The 25,896-nt window shown below is 40.6% G+C and overlaps 1 protein-coding gene and 1 long non-coding RNA gene across 3 annotated transcripts in view; one reads left to right on the top strand and one right to left on the bottom strand.

Annotated features, from left to right (window-relative positions):
• Positions 1-2,626: 2,626 nt before the first annotated feature.
• Positions 2,627-25,896, bottom strand: part of LOC145456459 (uncharacterized) — a 183,882-nt gene continuing 160,612 nt past the window's right edge. Inside the window, exon 2 of the long non-coding RNA XR_013920610.1 lies at positions 2,627-3,501. This is a non-coding gene — a long non-coding RNA (uncharacterized LOC145456459). The remainder of the gene's footprint in view (positions 3,502-25,896) is intronic.
• On the top strand, positions 14,965-25,625 carry LOC145456446 (ceramide synthase 4-like). Of its 2 annotated transcripts, XM_080334570.1 has the most exons (3): positions 14,965-15,108; positions 19,402-19,564; positions 24,063-25,625. In XM_080334570.1, exons 1-3 carry the CDS (start codon positions 15,095-15,097, stop codon positions 24,192-24,194), a joined length of 309 nt encoding a protein of 102 aa, XP_080190696.1. In that variant the 5' UTR covers positions 14,965-15,094; the 3' UTR covers positions 24,195-25,625. The 2 variants fall into 2 exon arrangements, with proteins under 2 accessions (XP_080190696.1, XP_080190697.1); XM_080334571.1 differs by lacking the exons at positions 14,965-15,108; positions 19,402-19,564 and adding an exon at positions 19,571-23,883.

Here is a 25,896-nt window from a genome sequence, read left to right as displayed (position 1 = left end):
AAGTTAGCATAATTTTCGTTGTACTGTTGACATTTCCAGAGTCACAGATTTGTTTTGAATGCGCCTTAACATCTCATGCATGTAGTTGTTTCCCCCCTGAAGTTGCAAGTTCAATTTGTTCAGATGTGACGTTAAATGTACCAGGAAAGCAAGATGAGATACCCATTTTCGATTACAAGATTATGAGTCGGCGATATTTGTATTTTCGAGGAAAGTTGCTATTTCATTTCGCAGATCATACACTCGTGTAAGCATAGCTGCTCGACTCAATGAGCGAACATGACAGATATAGGCCTACATGACATCGCCATATTGATTCTCTGCATCTAGTGATATATGACGTAACTGATACAGTTGATGAGACAAAAATCATATTAACAGTTTTCACCATTGTGACCAAAACACTATTCAGGTTTTTTGTCTTGGCACACAATGCCTTCTGGAAAATCAAACTATGGACAGGCTAACTGGCATACGGAGGCTAGTTATCCATAATTGAATAGTTTGAGATTCCGTCATTGCGTCTGAGATGCTCCAAGCGCTTTTGCAGCTAATGAAGAACACCTTTATTGTCACACCCCGTTAGAGTGATCAGCCCTCTAAAAAGCATGGAACACCTTCGGCTGCGGGATACACCCGATTGATAAGCACTGATCCAGTCTAGTCTATCTCCATCTCCTACTTCAACCACCTTCGTTTTATGGCGTAACAATAGACTAATACGATGTAGGCTACTATTATATCGTAGCAATGCCGCATTTATACCCCCAATGCCGCATTTATACCCATTATGAAGCGGCGGGCCGTATTCTTATGATAACTAATTATCATGTCGGGGGCCGGACGATTTCGCTTGGCGGGCCGGATACGGCCCGCGGGCCGTAGGTTGCCGACCCTTGATCTATTCTCTCAAAGCCGCGCCCAATAAAGAAACGGTGATTTACTCTCTCCTATTCATAAAATTACCGAGCAACCGGGGCACGATAGCTCTGTGCCCTTAAGGCAGGGCTGGCCAACCTTTTCAGCCAAAGGGCCACATTTGACTGACGAACTATTGCGCGGGCCACTGGCCGCGCCAAGCGCGAAAATTTTTCGAAGTTCAATAGTATTGTCACTTGACTATATTGCAGGCCTGCTGTAGGCTATATCGCGGGGCTCCGTTTGCAAGGAATGGACTATTCGGCGCCTGGACTTATCGATATCGAAAGCTTCGACCAAACATGCGTCAATCATTTTGTACCTAGGTTTCATAGTTGACGGTCTTTCTGCGAGCGCAAACGCAAGGGTAACAATATTAAAAGCAAGAAATCGAGTGACAACATGCTACGCGAAGCGTGTAGAAGTTTTTTTACGTTTGATAAATCTATCGCAAATTATTCTGCTTTATTGTGGTGTACGAAGATCTACCAAAATGTGACTGGCTCATGGATCTGCCAATGCGTCGGAACTGATATTTTAGTCATCACATCTCAAGTGTGGCGGCCAGACTACCGTAATTTTCCGAATATAGTGCGCCCCCATGTATAATACGAACCCTAAAAATGGCGTGTAAATTCTGGGAAAAAGCCTGTACCCGTGTATAGCACGCACCCTGCATTCACAGTACATGAATAGTTGTGTTTTAGTACACGATGTTGTTCTGTTTTGTGATGTTCACTGTCGAACAATCATGACATAACGACCGCTAATCATAATACAATAAACGGCATTGTCTCTAAACGAGAGTAGATAGTAGCCAAAGCCTGCGAGGCCGACGACGCGATAGTTGAGGCTAGCGACACACCACATCTTGCGCACGAGGCCTATTACAATTACAGATGCGATTGCTCAGGCCAACGGTTATGTCGGGCGCACCAGTCCTGTTGGAGATGCGACTGATTACGCAAGCGATTAGATCTTGCGCACATGGCCTCTTGTGTATGCGATTGTTCTTGCGCACATGGCCACTTGTGTACGCGATTGTTAAGGCCTGTTGTTACCGCGATGAATCAGCAAGGATCGCTGCGCGCGCTTGTAGCAATCAGCGACCTAATTTCGCTGGCGTACAAACGGCAAACTAATAACTCAGAAAGAGATCGCGTGCTGTGCAGACGACTCTCATTAATTGGCAACACGCTTTTCGTTAATTCGCAACACGCTTCTCTATTTGGCAGCGCGTTACACTCTGTGATACGAATTACGGGGCACGATGGCTAGAGGTGATGCGCGATTGGAAACAAACATGAAGGTGTGATTCAAGTTTTTGATCGAGGGAGATTTTTTTTAAGGCTTGCTGTACCCATGTATAATACGCACCCCCCTATTTCGGGGGAAAAAAATTGGTAACATTTTGCGCACTATACATGGAAAATCACGGTAATAAAATTTTTGGTTGGCCTTGCAAGTTCACAATCTGTGGATTCCGTTTTTGATAATATTATTAATTTCGGAAATAACCTCGCGGGCCACTCAAAACCTTCTCGCGGGCCACGGGTTGGCCGGCCCTGCCTTGAGGTGTGATGTAACAATCGTATCTATAGCTAAACTCTGTTACCGTCATATGCGTTTAGTCGACCTTTGCTGGTATAGGTCGATTTTAATGGGGTTTCACACCATGAAAACTCTTGAAACTTGTTATGTCATGTCGTGATGGTGGTATTTAACACTGCCCCAAGTTTCAGGGTTTCTACTCAAAGTTTAGGGTAGTAATTCCGTTTCCGAAGTTGAGTGTGTGCTGATCCGTCATGTATCGCAAACAGATTTTACTCAAAAGCCGGTATTGGTATCCATTGGTTTTGACGATGCTCAATACTGAGATCGGTTATGACATTTGGCACGGTAAGTCTTAATGTTAGTATCGAACGCTGTACCAAGTTTTAAGTTTGTCACTGAGCTGTGTTAGTGGTAATTTCGTTTCCTAATTCGAGTGAGAGCTGACTCGTCATTTATCGCTAACAGATTATACGCAAAGCCGGTATTGGTCTCTATTGATTTTAACGATGCTCCTTACCTAGATCCGTCATAAGCTTTTGCACGGTATGTCTTGATTTTAGTATCGAACGCTGTGCCAAGTCTCAAGGTTGACACTCAATGATTAGGGCAGTAATTTCGTTATCAAGGTCGAGTATGGTAAAGATGTGCTCCGATCTGAGACTTTAGCCTACAACACATTGCGGATTTCACGCAAAAGCCGGTGTATCTGCGGTAACGTTAACTGAGATGATGATATCATTCTCAGAGTTTGCATTCAAATATTTACTTTGATATTATATTCTCCAATGTCAATTTCACCGTGAAATTGTGGCCTTCAAGCCCTTTGCTTACAACCCCCTGTCAAGCGCGATAGTTATTTCGTTTTCGATGGCGGCTAACAGCTGATCACTTGATCAGCCTATTCCTCAGTAAATTTTACGCAAAATTCGGTGTTGGTCTGTTCGCATTAATTTTGACAGTGTACCTTACCGAAAAGGGCCATGAGGCCACTTCTCGATAATGTCATGTAACAGTGTACCAAGTTTAAGGCTTTCATCCACGTATTTATTCGGTAATATATTTTCCAAAGGCGATTTCGCAGCAGACCTATAAGACAGTAATAAAAACGTATGTGTCGTGTTGCAGTTTCCAGTTTCAAGGCCAAAATCTCTTATGCTGTACCGACTACCGAGACCAAATTTCCGAGGCTGCTATTCTTAGTTCTTTAGAATGATGTTTTGGATTCAATAGGACAGGCCCAATCTATGAGATAACAATTGCGTATCTGTCCGAATTCGTTGACCTTTCCAATTAGGCTTACGCTATCTCTCGAGTTATAGTCATTTCCATTTCTGCAGATAATTAGTCAGGTCTAATGCGAACTTGAACCGTGTTGAATCTTTGTTCCGTACGCCGTTTACGCAGTTACCACACTTCAAGTCACAGCTCACCAGCGGACCTCTCGTGGCACATACGTTAAAATCACTGTTGCCGGGAAATTCATGTTACCGTATGTACCATCATTGAGTTACTTGTTTACGTTGGAAAACGCCATTGTGACGTCATCACGATAAAAAGTCGCTTGCAGCCCTTGCCCCACCACCCGATATTGTCACGAGCCGCCACTGGAAATGAGTAAAGTCTTGAGTCTGCCCACGGCTTGACTCGGAAAACGCTTGCTCAAACGCCGCATTTCGAGATCGACTCCAACCTCAGATCGTCATTGAATACCATAACCACTAAAGTACAACTCGAAAGAGCGCCAAACTCGACTTCAGTTGAACTCAAACTCGTTCTCTCGCTTCGCTTTCTGAATACCGATTCTTACGCAATGTTGACGCAAAATGAGTTTGAGCACTGAGTAAGGTTTCTGAATGCCGCAGTTAAAGTCTTGTTAAATCCACTTTTTATAACTCTGTTTGGTGACATCGAATGGTTTGCATTGATAATATACTAATTTTCCTCACTTTTAGCAGTTTCTGGTCGCATTTTCAAGTAGAAGTGCCAATAGAAGAAATCCCGATAGTGCGGGCGGTTATACTTTACTCTTCGAAATTACAATGAAATGTCGGTCCATGGCCTACTACCATGGTCGGTCTTGGAGTCATATCACTTCATCATTATCGTCATCATCATTGGTTTATTAGCAATTTTATCAGTTCAATACACCACAAAAATGCGATACAATGAAAAAAAAGGAATGCGTCGAAGCGACTTGGAGTAGTCTATAGAATTAGACACCCATCTTGGCCTAAGCCAGGGGTGGGCAACATACGGCCCGCGGGCCGGATCCGGCCCGTGAAGGGATTTTGTCCGGCTCGCGGACATTTTCCGTCTTACATGATAATGTGGCCCGCGGCCCCAGTCTGCCGAGATTCCTCACTCCTTGCCTACTACGTCAAATTCTAACGACCGTATGTTATTATATACGTGTATGCGCATGCGCAGCGTGCGAGAGTGGAGCTTATGCGTAAGTTCGTTGAAGCGAGAAGACTTGCATTATCGGCATTTACGACGCACTCAACCCGGATGTCGTTTGTGGTGTAATCATGGTGTTTGTCGACTGCAATGGTCATTTACACCAGGCTGGTATTTATTATATTTGATTCCGTAAACACCGACTTGCAGCACGTCACACTTCTAGGCTTTTGTGAGGCACCGCTTATGCCAGGGGCCGTCAACTCAAAACGGGTTGCGGCCACTTTTAAAATTTCGCAGAGGACGCGGGCCGCATGAATTCAATATCGAGATTAATTAGGCCAGACAGTTCACCAACAACGCGATCTCGTCACCTCCTCAACCCTAATGAATTGATATCTTGGTACCGGGTAGGGATGATGTAAACCTCATGACGTCACGTGACGTCATATTGCCAATTCCAACCCTACATTTCAGTGAAGTGAGAGCCTTTGTACGTGTGCTTGTGCACGATACCCAGCGACGTCTCGGGCCAATAATGCCACAATTTTGAAGTACATATTGACGTTTTAAACGTCGCTAAGTGTATTAACAGGGGCAATCAAATGATATAATAATCCCATAAAATCAATATCTTCCGTCGCTCTGCCAACAATTTCAACGAGGACTAGCAAGGATTGTAAACTTACGCCTTAAGTAACGGTCTAGGCCAGATCGGACAATGCATTCGGCGTCCTAGTATTGCTACGCTGATATTGAGCAGAGTGTAAAACGGGTTTCTATATTTGCTACCGATAATACCACATTAACAAGTTATACAGCAGTAGCAAACACGCCAATCGCACGGATTTGGTTTTTATGATAGAATAAACATAGGAAATCAAGCTTGACCCCGTATTTCGCTTTTGATGTTGTGTGATTGCGGGACTAGCTCACAGCAGAGAGTCACTAAATATTCAAAAAAGGATAGCTGGATATTTCGAGCAAACCTTTGTAACAAAGCAAGTAAAATTTTTGAGATTGGTAAGGCGCATCACGTGCATGCCCGTTTGGTATTGATTTTTTTTATGCTGCCAGCGCCATGCATAGAGTGGTGCGAAGTGGAAATGCAAAGAATTCCAACCAAATATGTTATGATGAAGTGAAAAATGGTAATCTATGGAAAAGGTTCACAGTGCAAAACCTACCAAGGTTCGTTTGTGAACGTAAACCTTTAAATTTCTGAGGTTCACACACAGAACGCGAACGTGAACCTCACGTTCTCACCAACCCTAGTACTGGGCTTATCGAACGCCTTGAAATCTTAATTAAAGGGGCACGGCGCTCTAAAAATGATGTGGTCTCAAATTGAAGATAAAAACGAACAAAAATTTTTGGCCGCGGCAATTTCCTTCAGAACGCCACCGTAATGGAGCTGCGATTTATTGAAATTTCTACAAGACGAGCTGCCGCGGCTGCTTAACCCGTTACATGGCACGATGTCTTCATCGTCGCACTTGCTCGACGCGATAAGGCAGTCACGCAGAGAAAGAAACTTACACACATTTCCTTCATAACATCGGCTGACAACTATCTAAAATTCGTTCTCTGCGTGACTGCCTAATCGCGTCGAGCAAGTGCGACGGTGAAGATATCGTGCCATGTAACGGGTTAAGCAGCCGCGGTAGCTGGTCTTGTGGAAATTTCAATAAATTGCAGCTCCAATACGGTGGCGTTCTGAAGGAAATGGCCGCGGCCAAAAATTTTTGTTCGTTTTTACCTTCAATTTGAGACCACATCATTTTTAGAGCGCAGTGCCCCTTTAAGGATTGCACCGTGTGTTGCTTGATCAGAGAGAAGCAGACATGGCCGCGCCTGTCTCAAATCCACATTGTCTTCGTCGTTATCGGCGAGAAATGGCTTTGAAGTGACATTGCTGTCGTTAAAATACATTCATTAAATACGATTTATTCCTTGTATATGTGGAATAGGTGAATGATGAAACGATTCAGCAATCCGGCCCGCCAAGTACTTAATTTTCCTATATCTGGCCCGCCGACTGGAAAAGTTGCCCGCCCCTGGCCTAGGCGATGTAAAGAGGAGGCGTGCACACTGAATGAAAAGTAAAGAAGACAGTATAGAAAAAAGCAGGCAACAATAAAATGGATGGCATGTCATGGAAGGCAAGATCGATAGGTCAGTCGTGTTCCGGTAATCTTGAGGATGGACTATAATACTCATTTAGTAGTAATTGCTTGTATTTCGACTTGAATGTGAACACTGAACATGCTCGTCGACTGTCGGATGGCCGGCGGGATACTGTTCCACACATAGGGTCCGACATATTTGACGGAGCGATGATCTTTTTGGTCGATCATATGATATTTGGACGACGTGGAAGCGTGTGTGTTGTACTTGTGCGCTTTTGATTCCGAGGTAATAAAGTCATTGAAATATTCGGGACAACGACCGCAATGGAACTGACACACAAACTTGGTGATTTTTAGTTTCCGCACATCATCTATGTTTAGGACAACGAATCTCTTTAGCAGGGACTTGTTGGATGGACAACCAGGCCCCTGTGGTGCCCTAGCTATGATACGGAGTAGCCTACCAATTATGTTGTAGTTTTTGCAGTGGCTCGCTTGCAGTTTTACTAGCAGCCCCCCAACAGAGGATGCCATATTGTAACTTCGATTGGATTAAGGATTTAAAGAGTATCGGAAGAACCCATGATGGCTCGAAGCGTTCCAATCATGCGCAATGACTCTAGTCTAAGTCGAGTCAATATACAGATTCACTCGAGTCGAGTCGAGTCAAGTCATTTCCGTATTTTCAAAAAATGACTCGAGTCAAGTCGAGTCATCCGAAAATCGTGACTCGAGTCGGACTCTAATCGAGTCATGACTCGAGTCATTACAACCCTGCTCCTATCTTTTCATTGTATGGCAGTCTTGCGGTGTTTTGAAATGATTATGATACTGAGCGAAAACCACAGGGGTGGCCAACCTTTCTGTCATTCACGGCCGCATTTCGACTATACTCATGCTGCCTGCGGCCGCATTCCAGGGCGTGGTCGTAATGAACTAGCTGGACGCCAAATACCTATATATAGACATATAATACTATCAAACATCCTTTCTCAGCCCATGTGATCAGATTCACCGGTTGAGTTGACGGAAGCTTGTTTTAGAATATTTAGGAAAAGTTATAAATGATGATGCATCTTCTGCTGGGCCAATTGTTAATAGTCTCTTTGTTGTATGTTGATAATTCTTGACCTCCCATCACTCCATCAGGAGTGTCGGTATAGTGGATGAGCGCACGGTTCCGAGTTGATACTTCTATATGGGGCGCGTCATTATCCTCTGCCGTTCGAATCGGTACTGTTGGCTCTGATTGCAAAGCTATCACCTTAATGTTGCCGTGTCACTGAAGCGTGAAGTCACCAGATATGTACTACAGCTACTGTGTGGTAGTTGCGTTTTGCGTATATCCAATCCGTACAATAATAAAGCGGGCACTTGCTCTTCGGTGTATTCATTTGCTCGCCGGTGCACTGGAGATAGTTGGCTTGGCTTATTGGTATCCTGGTAATCTGGTATGTGTTCGTGTACTGGTGGATCCCCATTTCCGTTCGACGGATGATAATCTGTATACAGGAATTTCTGACGCATGATATCTATACGTTCTGTAAGGTACAGTTCAACCTAGACCTAGATTAAGAATCGGCGATGGCAGAATCGGAAAGCTTGCTCCAAAGAATATCAGATTGGGTATGGCAGGATTATTTTTGGTTACCTATAGGAGTTTCATTCAAAGACTTGGAAGACAAGGAGGGTTTCACGTATGCAAGGCCAAGAGATCTACTTTATGTACCCATACTTGCCATTGGGATATATCTTGTACGGCTCGTATTTGAAAGGTAATGATTATTATTACTGCTATTATGTTATTGCATGCACCCGGGAAATATCGATGTGACTTACTCATTGTGCTGAACCACAAACACTGTTTAGAAATCATTTATTCAGTATATGATATCCTAGCTTACTATATCAGTATCTTCGTGTAATAGACTAATAAGGCTATGATTACTATAATAGTTGTACATATGGAAAACTGTGAATGGTGTCTTTGTTCATTCTTCAATGACTCCTTTACAATGTGTACCTATGAATGTATGTTTCCCTCATTTATTGGTACGGTATTGACCCCAGTATGGAATCACTGTTGCTATTGGTTTTGGTGGCACAACGTTAATATCATCAACTGTTGCATGCATTGATTCAACCGCAGCACATTGTTGCTCAGACTTAATTTGAGCCACTGGGGTAGGGGTAGCAATAATGGTGTGACAGTGGCAGTGAGCCTTGTGACTTATCCACTGCGTGGGTCTGTAGATCAGTAGTATTATTGCAGAGGAATTTCCTGCCATAACCCACCCGGTACCGATTTACCCGGGCATGGAAGCCATGATTGATTTACTTTATTCTTCAGGCTTGTTGCGTTACCAATTGCCAAGAGATGTCACGTATCTGATGGCTCCGAAAGAAAGAACCCCCAACCCAACAGTCGTTTAGAAAACTATTTTTTGACAAAATCCAAGCATCCATGTCAGGTTTGTATATTTAGTATAATAATCCGAAATCTGAAAGTACTATATCCAAGTTAAATGTGATGAGCTATCATCTGTTTTGATATATTTGTTTTACCGTTAGTATTAGTTGTGTTTCAGATAGACTTTGCATTCTAGTTAGACTTAAGTGGAATATGTGTGAACTAGTACGTTTGAGAACACTGCGTATATGAACTGATGTACAATATGTGACCTGCAATCCACGTCTTGAGGATCGTGTGTCATAGTGGTTTGGTAGACTAAATTACGGGGTGTGTTATATATATAGTCAAATGCTAGCTATCAAATCTTGATAAGATGTGTAATGTTAATTGACTCTATCTCAATGATACAAATACAGATCCTGGCAGTATATCTATTTTATTGCAGAACTGTAGCATTCATTACTTTGATCGCCGAATGACTTCTCTCAACCCTGTTCACAGTGACAATGTTATATATTTGGCTGATATCGCATTGAACTCGTTATTTATTTGCATCGAATATTTACTTCATATATTGTCCATGCCCTGAATAATTGTTGCGTAATACGGCTATCTAATGTTGCCTGGATTTTTAATTACTACAGCTGTTGACATAAAGTTAGTATTTACTTAGAGAAATTTGTGTTAGGAAAATCGACATCGCATGTTGAAGAATGTCAAGTGTTGTGCTATTACTGAGTAAACTCAAAAAGAGGTGCAAGTTACTCCATCGTAAACAATCAATTACTGTATGGTACTTGACCTTATAATCAGCTTATTCAGCAATGTAATTGCTGTTGTGGGTTTCTCAACTTTTGAAGAATGATGGTCAACTTCGAAAATATAGATGTTTAGCTGGTATTGGGTGTAGCGTAATCAGTCCTTAGAATTTATCAGTGATGCAAATATGCAATGTCAATGCCATTACGCCGCATTAACGCATTTCATAATATATTTTAATTATCTGTGTTCTACAAGCACTGAAATTATATTGCACAGCTCATGTGCTTTGCCTATATGCCGTACTACTGATTGATAACCTATTTACTGTTACAGATATTTCCTGCTCAATATCTGACTTCAATTTCCTTTCCTGTTCTGATGCAGATTTAGTCATACTTTTTGCATTGTTAGCAACAGCTGAAATTTTGATTCCTCTGTCGATATCAGCCCCTTCAATAATAATAAGAGATATACCCTTCAATTCAAACTCTACTGTGAGTCTGCGTTTCCTACATACTCTGTACATAATTTTGTCACTGAAGCAGTTGACATGGAATTTATCTAGATACTACACATGATGCAGTACATACCTAGGAAATGGATAAGAATAAAATGTTAAGAGTCTCTACTTTATTGCTGGATGTGAATTTAAGGTAGGCCTATTTGTGAAAACTGAAGCAATGCCTACTAATGTATTTCAAATACTAGGCCAATTAATGAGTTCGGTTGAGTCAGCAATAGGTGTTTTGTCTATGCTTATGAATTCTTTGTTTTTCTTTACAAGTCATTTATATCCTGCGATATGTGACTTGTATGGACTGTATCGGATTAAAGGGCTCTGATTAAACTGTATACCGTACTGTGTATTCTTCTTGCATGTTGGTTCTGAACTGAGTAGGGAAAGATTGAAGTATACGATTTCTATTTATAAATAGTCATTGAATAAGCACTTGCAATAACAAATGCTGAACATGAAAGTATTACTGATGCTAAATTAACCCAGAGAAACGAAGATGGTTTGGGTTTGCCTGCTTTATAGGCCTAGTCGAATTCCTTTCCGACTTGACTTCTAGCTAGTGGCACGGCCATATGAGGTCGGAATGCGATTTGAATTCTCACAAATTTTGGATTCTGGGACTGCGATGTCATTTGTTCAATGTAATATTCTGACGCCCCCTTCAAATTATTATTTTGACTACGCCTCTGCTTCTAGTTCAATTAGGTGAGAATAAACTCCAATGCAATAAAATCAGTGAATAAAATTCGAAGCATGTAATTACTTATGACCAGAGCCCGATTCGGCGATCAATATCAGACATTGACTTAAATTCTGATATGCAACACATTTTTGACCGATAAAACCAATATTGTCTGCAGATATCTAAAAAATGTGACATCTTTTAACTATATAGCATCTTATTAGTGGTGGTGATTTGATAAATTTATCCCATAAAAACTTGATTTATTTACAATTAAACTGCGGATGTGAGTAGTCTTCCAATGCAACAAACATATTTGCAGTTAGGAAAACGCAATTTTCCAGTGGCTTCACCAACAAGTGAACACCTATATTCCCAATCAATCCAACAGCTCACACTTGGAATTATTGTAAGAAAGATGTAAAACCGATACTTATATACCTACATGGAGACAGTAGACAGATATCGGTCTGGTTGTACTTATGATTGTTCTGAATGCTTCTCCTGTGAGTTATTCTTCCAAGCCGCTTTTTTTCATATTCATAGAAAGAAATCGATGGACTTGCGAAGCAGCTTGATTGGTCAACTTTGAAATTACGGCGATGGTTCCGAAGGCGACGCAACATGCAAAGACCATCTTTGCAGACGAAGTTTTGTGAGGCAAGGTAAGGAGCAGTAAATCCCCGCAAGTCCCGACTCAACCCTAGTATGTAAGCCTACTAATGAAACAACAGTAAATGTATACAGATGTAAGGAAATAACAGCTTTAGAGATACTTTCAAATGTTGCTGGATGAACAGTGCTTGGTGAGTTGAGGTATTCAGTCGCTTTACTTACCAAGAGCAACAGCTTTTAACATATTTGTGTAATCCAGTGGTTCTTAACCTTTTTGGACTTACGGCACCCTTTCAAAATGAAAAATAGTTAGCGGCACACTAGCAAAGTGGTTTTGAAATAGCTCAGCGGTTTGTCAGACAAGTGCATATACTTTTTAAAAAGTTCCTTTTCAATTTACTTGGCACTATAGCTTCAGTTGACAATTTTGAATGACAGAAAATGTAATCTTGTACATTCATCATCACACCAAGTGATGCCCATATTTAGATAACTGTCGCGATATGTACCAGGGTTGTAACCAAGTCACAAGGCTTCGAGTCACAAGTCAATCTCACTTTTATAGTTTTGACTCGAGTCAAGTCGAGTCATTTTCAATTCACCACCAAGTCAAGTCCAAGTCATTGAGCAGAGTGTCGAATCCGAGTCATGGTATGACTCGAGTCATAGCGTTGACTGCTCAGTTTCGAGTTGAAGTCTTGTTAAACCCATATTTATAACTCTATTTGGTGATATCGAATGGTTCGCATTCATAATATCATAATTTTCCTCACTTTTAACAGTTTACTGTCGCATTTTCAAGTACCAGTGCCAATAGACGTAATACCAGTAGTATGGTTTCTTTACTATTCTTCGAAACTACAATGAAATGTTGGTCTTGGCCGCCTGAGTTTCAAGTCCTATGAGTTGGTCCGAGTCGTGCGCAATGACTCGAGTCCAACTTAATATGTATCTCCACTTATTTCTTTACTGCCAAGATCATCACCACTGACTTTTTTTCTTTCAAAATAAACTTCTTCATTTTAATATTTCTCTGCCGGTAAGTAAACTTTTGTAATGAAAGCGTGAACATCACTTCCAAAGGAGTTCATTTCTCACTTGTGATTAGGAAGACAATAAGGATTCGAAAATTTCATTGTCACGCAGGCGCTGCAATGTCTGTCTTCACTGTGATGATTAGTCAAGATGATTAATCAACGTATTTTGCAAAACTTCAAAGCATGCGATATATCGGGTAAATCGAATTAGCGGGGGATATTAATTGCCTGCATGACAGCAATTTTGATATGTCAAATGTGCAAACTTCACATCGAACCCGATTTAGATTATTGATCGTTTTTTTTATTGACTTATTATTATTATAGAATTATTTCGCGTGTAATTTGAGAATTTCAAAGAAATCTTGCGGCACCCTTGCTAGATGTAAATGGCACACTAGTGTGCCATGGCGCACCTGTCGAGAACCACTGGTGTATTCCAATGTCTAAATCCACATAACTGAAGGAACCCATTGTATTCTGTGATTCGTTCTACTGCTTTCATATGTATTTCTATAATTTTATATGTACAGGAGACATAGTCAGTAAATAATGTTAGACCAGTGCCAAAGATTCATAGTCATTCCTTAAACAAACAATACACTGGTAGTTGGAATTTTGTGATTCTTTTTCACCTCTTTTAGGAGCCCACCTCAATGACTGTTCTTTAAAATCATACTCCCAGCTTTCTGCTGCCTTTGTTGATGGGAATTTTACCTATTGCCCACAAATTTGCTAAATGTATTAGTAGACTTCATAATGAAACATGTCTTTTGTAGCAAAACATCTACCATAGCATATACTATAGTCTGTGCTGTATGCTGGCAAGAATTCAAAGCATCATTAATTGTTTAGGTGCAGTTAGGAATGTGCAGTGTTTGCTCTTCAGGTTAGTGAAATTGACCTCGCGTTATGGACAGTCGTCTGGAAAGAAGAATTTTTTATTTTGAGCAGTCACGTTGTGCTTAATACACGGTGCACACACCAAATTCAATATGTTCTGTTCTTAAACTTCGACTTACCATCCTACATTTTCTTCTTATCATCATTCCAAAATATCAGCCGCTTTATTGGAGCAATATTTTCATTCATAGAAATCGGTATTGGCCAATGGCCAACACTGGTCGATATGTATCATCCTGTAATCCTGTTCGATGATGTCGTCACCCCCACAACTCTTTTAAGTGAGAGGGTCTTCAGTATTGTTGGATTGATTTTTGAGGGCTCTTCGTTTGTGACTTCGTGGTTCATTGGAATTGTTATAATTTTATATGGCGCGGCTGAATGGCTCTTAGGGAAATTCAATTGAAATATAGGGTCATTAGGGCTCCCTTGACCAAACAGTTTCTCGATCCCTGGTATAGGAGGTGGTGCCAAGCGTCCCATGTAATCTAGCATCTATTTCCTATTTCAGTTGGAGATTCGTTTTTTACACCGGTGTTTTCACTTTTGGGATGGTAACACTGTGGCAGGTAAGGAATGTGGAAATATTACTGACGTACTGTGACCAAATTGTCAGGCTTTCTTGTTTACACGGACAGATCTATACTTGTTATGCACGATCTACAAACATTTTGTGATGTGATGTTGTACTAAGCACTAAGCACTTATAGTAGCCTATACAATTTAATGCGGTAATAAGCTACCACAACAAATTTATTGGTCTTGACTATAAATGGCTCATATATCTTATAAAAGGCTTTATCACTAGAAATTGAGATAAGTTACAGTACTAGGCCTATAGGGAATCCAGAATGGGCAGAATCCTAGTTCCAGTTAAATTTCCACCTTTCACAAACAGACTAGGTAAACAACAGACTTCGGTTACCGTACTTCAAGACACTTAATTTACATTTCCACACAAAAAGCATTAAGTACTGTACGGTCAGCTATCTGACTTCACCTTGAGAGATATCGAAGATGTGCAATTCTTTACTCAGACGCCTTGGTTCTGGGACAATCTACAATGCTGGGTGGGATATCCGCGTCAGACTCTGGAAACACCAACCTACATTTACTACATGCTGGAAGCGAGTTTCTACACGTCTCTGCTTTTTTCGGTCATGACAGATGTTAAAAGAAAGGTAATTTCAAGTTGACTGTTATGTTTTATCTGCAGAGGGAATTCATATTTTATGAATTATTATTAGGCCTATTGTCTGTGAAGTAGGTGGTCATGTTCTGTATTTGATAGATCTATGGTCTATGTGTGTGTATTACCCTGTGAGAATCATTCGTGTGGTGAAAATAATATGTCTAGTGAACCATGGCTATTGCGTTTTATGGATTTCTTATCTGACTCTGAATAAAATCCTGTATTGTTGCAAGTAGAAGCCTAACCCGTCAGAAACTATATGAGTGCGTATCCGAGAGGTCAATACTAACTGCTTCTTGCAACTAGCTAACTAAACCGATGACTATCCAAACTGCATGCACGAGCTTCAATTACCTGCCTTCAAAGCTCGATTGTTATTGGAATCATTGAGAATGTTCATCATTTTCCGGTCACAGCAGAGTGGGAAAAGATAGATCCAACATCCAAAGCTTTTTTATCACTGTAAATTTGAGCTTTTGATGTGTACTGCATAGTGCTTTTTACTTTTGGTGGGTAACTTGTTTTGGCAAGATACTTCCAATTCGTCGTACTTTGTGATTGGTGAGATTGCTCTTTCCATAATGAAAATTAATGTCTCGGCATACCTCACACGGTTCTATGAGTTGCATCATCCTGATGCGATTGGACAAGGGCAAATTTGACTGTAAGATGTATAGTTCTAGATCTATTTCCTGCCTATAGCTGCTAGCTGTTCCTATGTTTTAGAACAATGTATTATTCATAATTATATTCGTAAAGCTGATCGCTGCGGAAATCTCAACTTTACTTGGTAGTAAATGACTGCTGTTTTGCTGTTGGTAATTTTGACTGAACATTTTAAACGTTGCAGGCGGTGTACAGTGGACGAATATCTCAGACCGGATTCCGGAAGTACCCCTGGTTTTGTCATGGCCGGAAGAGAGTTTTGAAAGTATGGCAAGGATGTGTTGATGTAGTTCAAAAAGATGATGTGTGGCTTAAGATGAGGAACACTAGCTCAGCTAGCTGAAAGGATGTCGGCTTAGTGTCACGGCAAGCATCTGCTGAATATCCACTAGTCCAGATTTAGCAGTGACTTCGTTGATATGAGGACTTATGAATTTTTCAGAAGTGAAGCTACAGAACTTTAACAAGTCCATTAGTGGATCGCAAGAGAGAGTAGATCACAAGCATACACAGTTCACAAAATTCACACTGCTAGAGAGTGAAGCTGTCGTTTCTCTTTTCGCATCAAATGTGAGATGATACCTGATTGATTAACCAGTGAATTGATATCAAATGGTAACAGCTGCAGTTTTAAAGGCACAAATGTGTCAATGTCAGTTCCCATAAAGTATATGTCTGAATATCAACAGAATTAAGAATGTGTTGCCAAGTATCGAGTTATAGCCTATGAACTTGCGCCTTATTCCATTCAAAGGTCAACTGATAACGCACCATGCTCTTGTCTGGTTCTCTGGCACTCATGATTAAAAGCTTCACGTTATGGCAATGCTGCTGATCTCTTGTAGCTTGTCTTGTAGCAATTCAGCTGCTAAACTATAACACTGTCCCCACCTTGAATTCTATTACATTATATATTCCCACTAACTCAACAAGAAGCAATAAACTGAAAAGGTTATAGTCACCAGTGTAAATGCAACGGCTACGTTTGTAAAATTTATTGCCCGTAAGTGATCTGAAGATCTTTTGTGTTCATTATTTCATGTGATTTGTTCACAGATACCTCATCCGCCACTATTGATACATTTCCTAATTTTTTTTTAGGATTTCAATGAACAGCTAATCCATCACGTTGCCACGCTGGGACTAATCGTATTTTCTTATGTGGCAAATTACGTGCGGGCTGGCACCTTGGTCATGGTCGTACATGATATATCTGACGTCTTTCTGGAGTTGGCGAAATGTTTCATCTACACGAAATGCAACGTGCTCGCAGACATCGTATTTGTATTTTTCGCTGTTACGTTTTTGGTTTCAAGATTAGTTATATTCCCGTTTTGGTAAGTGAATAGTTTGCCGACACGACTCTAGCTGTTTCACACTTCGTATTTGGGTAATGGTGTATAGATAGCTAGTTCTGTTTACCTTGTTACCGGGCTATTGAATGTATGAAAGAAGTGGTTAATTTCAAAATGATCAAACTAGTAGTAAATGTCGGTATGCAAAGGAAGCCATGGCTCCCAACTCAAATAATAACTGTTTCTTCGTCCATGCTAAGTAGTTGGATTTTAATAAAATATTAAGACAGCGGTAATATCAATAGTTTCGGTTGATGTCAATATCTGATAAACATATAGGCCTGTTCAAACTCGAGAAACTTCGATACTTCAATGAGGAGAAGTCTAAATTGATTTTACTGATAACTGCTCAAGTTTCCAATGGGTCTTGTTGAGGTGCCATTGCATTCGTGTGGAAAGCAAATCTTGGCTCATTAGATATTGCTTCATTAATATGTTGGACATGTCCAAGGGCTCAATACCAAGCATAACAACATTGTTGCATATATATATAGGCTACAGGCCCATAATAATACTACCCAATGTTATTGTCGTTGTCATTGATATTAGTAGTAATTGTACTTATGCTTCGTGATCGGTCGGTGAATGGTGATCAGAACCACAACATGAATAATTGGAATATGTCACCTGTTTAAACTTCATTATATATATACAGAACTTTGTGAAGGGGGTGTTTTATGAAAATTCCTGTTGTGGTTCTGTAATCACCAAGCCTTCCATCCCGAAGCCAAAGCAAAGTTTCCGCCAATCTTGACTGCATTATCATCAAGTCCTATTGGTTTATTTTGCGAATTAATTAATGGATAGTTGACAAAATGTCAAATATCTCGTCAAATTCAAACGAGTACCATGCAAATGGATGAATACACGAATTTAGCAGTCTTTTTGTCAGCCCCCTCAACTTATCCTCACATTGCAATTGCCATTAGATCAAAATAAGTATGAATATTCACCGTATTAGACACACTCTTCATGGTGACTCTATTTATTGGAATGCCTGCTTTTGTGTGTAGGAATATTTCTCGTTTTTGCAGCCAAGACACTCCTCCAGGTGGTGGTTGTAAATCTGACCTTTGAGCAAAAGCTTTTATCGTCTTCCGACGTGATTGCTATCAAAATTAATGGTTTCCTGTTACTGATTGCTGTAAGGAACGTGTACTATCGTTGTTGCAGTGAGACTCAAGTATCATAAACATTATGCCACACTTCAGCGTAATTTAACTTTGATTTAACCTGTAATTTACCGAAATTGGTTGAATGAATAACTAGGTGATGCTGTCAATGACACCACTATTATTGATGATATATAACATGCAAAACCCCTTCCGATACAATGAGATTAATTTCTGCATCAATCCGAACAGCGCTGGCCACAAAAAGGCCTTGTCATGTCCTTGACTACTCTATGTCATTTAGGGAGTTGCAGTGATATCATGATGGGTGGTAGTGGTCAAAACCTGTAGCAAGTCACTTATTCCCAATACTTTCAAACCCATGAACCTCTACCCAATATTCAAGCCAAAATTCCACCCCTCCTAAGGTATAAAACTGCCTGATTAATGAAAAACTACGTACTTTTTCCATCTCAAGCCCATGTTGACTAAAAAAGGGTGGGTGTCACTTCAAAGCTCTAGGACAGAGGTGCCCAAACCCTTTCGGAAGCAGGCCCGGTTACACTTTTTACAAGGCAGCTCTGACCACTTCTGCCTCAATTTTTAACTCTCAATGTATCATTGTCCAGACTAAAATGGTTGATACCTTTGGTTTTGGCAGGTTTAAAGCAAATTTGGCGTGTTGAATCATGGTCAAGCATCAGCTGACTAAAAAATGGTAAACGTGTTCAGCAGCAACCTCGTTTCAATTGATTTGTGGGAACATTGCACTTTGCGCACACCTGCTCTAGGATATACTGATCACTTACGTCCATAATTTTGATCACCATAGGCCACAAGCAATAGTGATAACCTTTTTTAGTCATCAGGTAGCTTTCTAGACAGCCAGATGGCCATTATTAGGACTGGGATGGCATTTTTTTCAGTCACCAGCTTTCAAAATTTCGAGGTTAGGGGGTCCACGCAACCACTCTGAGAAATTTAGTGGCGTGTCCTAGAAAAAAGGTTAAGAAGCACCGGATTACACTAACCTAAGATGAGACACGTAACTTTCCACGTTTATCATTGCTATTGCGGGTGCACGGATATAAAATGCCGAATTCGTAAACCGTGTTCACATCACCGGTAGCCTACTGTTCTCTTTTGCAGGATCATCCACACCACCCTGATCAAGTCGACGTGGATCCTCAACACATGCCCCCCGTACTACTTTTTCAACGGGCTCCTGATGGTCCTGCAGGGCCTACACATCTTCTGGTCCTATCTGATATTACGTATGGCCTTTTTCATGATCGTCCGCGGAAAGGTAAGGGTGAGAATACAATTTTTGAGGAGGCGCGTGCCCGATTGTTCTGTGCTGTGTACCCCCTGTTGTCGCTGGCGTACCCGTAACGATATTGTGTATCTGACTACGTGAGTATGGACGGTGAGATGCCTGCGTGTCTGTTTCGTGCAATCGTCTCGGTAGATTCATCGGGAATTTGGACAGATGATTCTGTGACGCATGCTTTTGAGATCGCCGTCGTTCAGGAATAATTCGTTGAATGCTATGATTGCTGAAAAATTTTTCGCGGTAAATACGTGATAAATTGTGTCCATTTCGATCATAAAATCTGTTGCTACCGCCTTGTCTCTACGCTTGAGCTTGCATTTGAGGATTGAATTATGAATAATAGCGGTTCCTTAGTTTGAAGAGATTCTTAAAGGTACGGAACTCAATACACGATTGAATAATATACTCATATAGAAATAAACCCAAATATTTTCTACTAACACTCGTCAGGCGTAATCACCAGCATCTAGAAGAGAAATGAATATAACTTTGTGTATCAACGGTCGCATAAAATTTGTCAACATAGTTTGTGCCAACAGAAGGAGTTTGTGTACAATCCAAAATACTATATTGAGGTTGAGCCGTCTCTTCGCCTCGATTATTAGAATTTTTACTCCTGTCAAGCATTGCCTGTGACAACATATTTGGTGTTGATATACAATGTTATTTTCAATTCTCTACTAAGTTGCTGACAATTATCTCCGACCAGTTTCAGCCGAAAATATTCAGGTTTATTTCTGTATGAATATATTATTCAATTCCTCGGTTTAGGCATGGACATTTATCATTGTAGGTTTCTGATTAATTTGTCATGCAATGACATGATTTTCATTCATTCTGATTCAAGCACCGAACGTGTTTCTGTAATGAATCGAAATTCTTCATCGCATATTCTTTAATGCATCATGATATTGCTGTTATTTACTGACGCTTTCAGCGAGGCCTGCTGGTGTCCTCGCAAATTCATATCTGGCAAATGACCATTTCACCTTAGGGGGAGCATTTGATCTGCAGTAAGCAAATTATCTCACAACATTGAAGCATTTATGATGATAACATTATAAATCTTGCATCAAGTTATCTAACGCTCACACCAGGCTAAGTCGCAGGTCACAGGCTAAGTCCGGGCAGACCCGTAGTTAGAGACTACGTTGTGTGGTCACTTCTCCCCTTGTACGGCTTCACTCAAAGGGTGAATCTAACAACAAAAATAAATCCTGGAACCAGACAATGCATAGTAGTATTTTCTTGTGCCCCCCCCCCCCACACATTTTTCTCAACGACCGTTGATTGCTCAGTCCTCGCTTAGCACGTTCTGTCTTACTTTTAATCTCTCTACCTGAAATCACACTTCCACGTATTGTTACTTATTTTGCTGTCAAGCACCTTGGTTGAAACTTCTGGTACCTCTTGTGCGCCTCCTACGTCTTCTTAGCGTCAGGCCCCAAAAACAGGGGATCAAACTTTTGGTCATTGTAGCAGCAACTAGATTGATTAGGATGATGAGCCAATTAAAGGATCCAGAGTAGATATACATAATTACAATTTTGATGAGATCTGGTGTGATGTCGCCTGCTGCGCGACGTGCGCGTGCCATTTCGTGGCACTAGATATGCCTAGTTGTAAAATTGGACCGTATAAGCAAGTTTGTATTTGGTTCATGATTTCAAACTGCGCTGTCTATTGTGCGTTTTTAAGGGTGCAGGTGGGATATTCAAAGAGCTCATATCTAATGTGTATATGTCTCGGTCTCAAACTTAATGATATTAACATGAAAATCAACGTTCAGATCTGTGCAGGTCAAATGCGCGACGTGAATATCTGTCTGCATTCGTCAGTATCGATGACGCATGTGTGACATTGTGTGGCGTTTAGTGTGGCTGAGTAAGCAATGTAGCGCGGTCGACGGTGTGACTAACCAGAATGTTGCTCAGTAGCTACTAACCCTAGTGTGCTGGTAGATGTGATGACTTTGGCTTTAGCTTCGACGTCATGCCGTGTGTTATGCATCCTTGAAGCCAGCACGTGACGCAGCATCGTAGGTCGTTGGCTGGAAGTGTGGGCTTGTCGCCGTGAAAGGTATTTTAAAATTAACGTGACAGCTATATGATGTTAGTTTCTCCTGCGATATTCCTGCAATATGACGCTTAGTACAGCATGTATGTGTTTATGTTGGAAACCACGTGAATGAATGGCATGATGGAGTGTACGGTTTCGAACGGATGAAAGCTCATGTAATTGACGTTTCGGAAATTGTGTGTGGGTCTTGTCGTATCAGGTAATTTCATTTTCATTGCCGCGCGATCTGTGTCAATCGTTTCTTGCCTTTGATTTCTGAAGTAATTGTGTGATTCTTTCCAAGTTGAGATTCAAATCCAGCGCTTTATGTGTACACTGAGTCATAGACGTAGGCCGCACATAGTACATGAGACGCGTATCAACGCCAATTCTGCAATTGTCATTTATTGAGGCCATACTGATGTATTCAGTCATTGGTCTTTTGTCCCAAATGCGAGAGAGCTTCGCTACCATGCAAAATTGCCACTACACTCCTTACCGAAAGAATTAGCATTTTGATGAAACGTCACAATATAAATCCTTCGCATTCCACGTAGAGGTCTTCAAATATAGCCTACTAATGGAACTAGCACATTGGTAGTCGCCCCAGTGCTGGGAAACTCAACATACCAAGGGTAGATGTAACATTTTGAGGTGGTTAAAGTACTGACTAATGTCGATTAAGAGTAGATTCGGTTGTGAATACACAAATTCAAGTGAAGGTAGAAAATAATTTGATTCTGATGCATCTTAAATAAATCGTGAAAAAGTGAAAAACTGCATATTGAAGTAGTGCTTATTTATGACAATGGTTAGCCGTGCTCCTAGTACATCCATGACCAGTAGCGAAGTTCTTATGAATCTTCCACTCGAACTACATACTGCCTAGTTTTTTCAGACTACAGTAATTCAGTGCTCTTTAATCTTTCTGCAGTCCCATTATAGCTTAATTACTTACATTTCAAGACCTTTCGAATACAGTGTAGTATATAGTATAGTGGCTATATTCCCTGTATTCGTGATCACAGAACATGGCTATTGAATGGCATGTCAGCACCATTAGCCATTACGTTAGACATTTAGATGCATCTTGTAACTTTGGAAGTAGTCGTGGAGTATTGGCTTAATAGAGTAGGCTAGGCTACTTAGTAGGGTACTACATACTGCCCGGAGGGTGTCCAGCGTCCATCAAGTCATTATTGCTGTTTGAGCAGAAGTGGAAAAGTGAAGGTGCAAACAGTGTTGTGGTTTATACTGGAGGACTTCATGCTCCAAATATGGGTATAATTTCGGTTGCGCGTTCTGTCACCTTGTTCGAACGATCTTTTTTCACTGACGAAAATGTTTCAAATCTATCTCGAAGTTCAAAATCATAGTAACTGAATGAAGTGCACAGGTGGGAGTAGTCTAGTCCAGAAGCATAATCACTAATCACTTTTGATCGCGGTGCAAGTAGCATTGGTGAGCCTTGACTTCTATTCGAAAAATGGATTTGAAGATTTCAACCGCAACTCAATTTCATTTATGGTGTTGTTGAAGCAGTAATTCGACTTGGAATTTCGAATCAGCTTCAATTTTGATCCGACTTTTATGAGTAAATCATCTGATTGCGGTCGCATTTCAATTCGATTTATGATGCGTTTGAAGCAGTATTGAGACTTGGAATTCCAAATCATTTTCAATTTTGATCGGACTTGTTAGTAAATCACCTGATTTTGTTCACATTTTAATTGGATTTGTGTTTGAAGCAGTATTCAGACTTGGAATTTCGAATTGTTGTCAATTTTTATCCTACTTATTAAATCACCAGATTTGGACTAAATAGGAAATACTGTCTAAAATTGAAAGTATCCTCTCATCTGTGGCAAGTTGACAGAACGAACACAAGTTAAGTTCTCCGAGAACGTAGAGAACATCTCTGACCAATGCAGAAGTGTTCATCACCCTCGTATGTCTAGTGCAGGGGTGGCCAACCCTGTGGCCTGTGAGAGCGTTCTGAGCAGCCCATGCGTAACTTTGGAATTAGCTGCACTTGCATTCCTAGAAATTGACATGGTCTATGCTTTGTCTATAACACCTTCATGGATCAAGAACAGCCAATAACAGCCCTGGCCGTGAAAGTTGGGGTGCTGGTGACTGAAAAGACAAAAGAGGTTCATCACTTCAGCCCAGCCCACTGCCTCATTGTCAAAAACTACCTGTTGGCCATTTTCAACATCAGCCAACTTTTTTGTCAACAAGTAAGGCCGAGTGTTGACCGGACAAAAATGATTACTTAATTTAGTGATTAGTTTCGCCTAGTGCTGGCCCACGCAATCATTTGTAAACCGCATGTGGCTGTTTGCTGAAAAATGTTGGCTGCTCCTGGTCTAGTGTGTATGATTTCAAGCTCATTATTTTAATTGTGACGTAATTGTAGGTCGAGAAAGACGACCGCAGCGACGTTGAAGAGAATTCCACGGATGACGAAAAGATCGCCAACGGACACTCGAACGGTGCCGTCAAAGATGCAGTCGATTGTCAAGCAACAAATCACAACGCCACGAAATAAATTTTACCTTGAGCATTTCGTTAATATCCGTTTCCTTATTACCTCGCAATCATGAGTACATCGCCAACCTGTTGGAAAATCGAACGCATAATGTATGTGGTTCTGGAAAAACCCGACGACTTACTGCAAGATTGTTTCATACAGTGTTGGCTCGCCAGTGCAGTAGGTACACTGCTATGCCTACTGGAATCATGTTGACTCCTATGATTCCAATTACACCACTTTGTAGCTATTGTATTTATATATTATTGCCGCAATGATAACTTTATTTGCTTTGAAATTGTGTGATCGAACGAAAAGTGCTACGTTTGTATATTATGTTTGTGTTATTCGGTGATGCAATTGCCGTGCCGACTCATTGCTCTTCTTGAATATGAAATTCAGTTAGTAAGAGCAGAAAATTGAAATTGATGGGATACAATCAGTTGGTATTGTTAGTACTAAGGCGTGGTTGACACTTGTAAATTTCGCAATGACGATAATATTACACTAATGTTGCTAATCTCAGTGTACAGCAGTAATATAATATTCTATATCCACATATCACCAAATGTGAAATTTTCGACCCTTATGCATTTTCGCCAAATCTTTCGGTGGAATTGTGTAGCCGCCGTTGAAATATGCACAATTTTATATACATAGAGATATGTAATTGCCGCTGTCAATTTGACTGGATTATAATGTTCCAGTTGTCTTCAAAAATGAAATTCTGCATTCATCAAACCCTTTTCTATGAAATTCAGTGCCGTTCGGCCAATACGGTAGTATATTGAAATGAAGCGTACTGTGCAAAACTGATTTGGATTTAAATATATTTGTGTACGTGCTGAATAGCCCTGTCATCGCAACCATGCATTGCATACTTGTGATGACATGATCATAAAGTTTGCGACTATCTTGCTGCATATGCGCTCGGGATGTATCGAAATTCACTTCGCAATTAATGCATTTACTTTTGGTGTGCCTTCCCTGTTTTACTTCGCGAGCCTGCTCGTAGGTTACTTTATTGATCTGTTTCATATTCCGTCCTTGGTACGATCAGTGATCTTTGCAAACTTTGTGCTAGAAATATATTGCTCCCCACGTGGATACCGGCATCGTGATACAATATCTGCGATAGCAAGAGCTATTTCAAAGACCGAGCGTAATCTTTGTGTTGTACTTCTATAGTGGTGGCCTATATTCTATTGCTTTTTCTTGTTCCAACTACCGTACGCTGCAATTTATCTGATGCATTCAGTGGTAGCCTGACGACTTATGATTGATGAAGGAGTGTCTTTACGTTAAAATCCTTTTATGTAGTTCAAGAAGTGGAGAATAAATGTGGGTATGGTGTAATAATCGTATCGCGTTCGAATATCATGTAGTGATACGTTTCCTTATGGAATTTTCCATGACAATAAATGTAATCATGTATGATTGATGTTAAGATATTTTGTGCAGTGTTCATTTTGTTGCTCAAGGGGTAGCGGTAGTAGTTTGCTGGTCTCTTGTTATTTCAGAACCAGGGTTATGATGAGTCAGGTCTCAATCCAATACCGACTAAAAGACCTAGACCACATGTGTTTGAGTGAAAACCTGACACATTGCGGTATGCAGTACGCACAGAGTGTTTGACTCCTTACTCTTATAATGGCATTTCTGATTGGTTGTAACTCTGTGCAGTTCTATAAGCAAATATGTCATTAGGTTTTTAACACAT

The sequence above is a fragment of the Botryllus schlosseri genome, chromosome 14 (assembly GCF_051294905.1).
Source record: "Botryllus schlosseri isolate E-star chromosome 14, Bs_hap1, whole genome shotgun sequence".
Taxonomy (NCBI): Eukaryota; Metazoa; Chordata; class Ascidiacea; order Stolidobranchia; family Styelidae; genus Botryllus; species Botryllus schlosseri.
This window is presented reverse-complemented; position numbering and strand designations above follow the sequence as displayed.

Coding starts and splice junctions, on each gene's coding strand:
- LOC145456446 (XM_080334570.1), top strand. Junction 19,565..24,062: donor TCGTCCGCGGAAAGGTAAGG/GTGAGAATACAA, acceptor ACGTAATTGTAG/GTCGAGAAAGACGACCGCAG.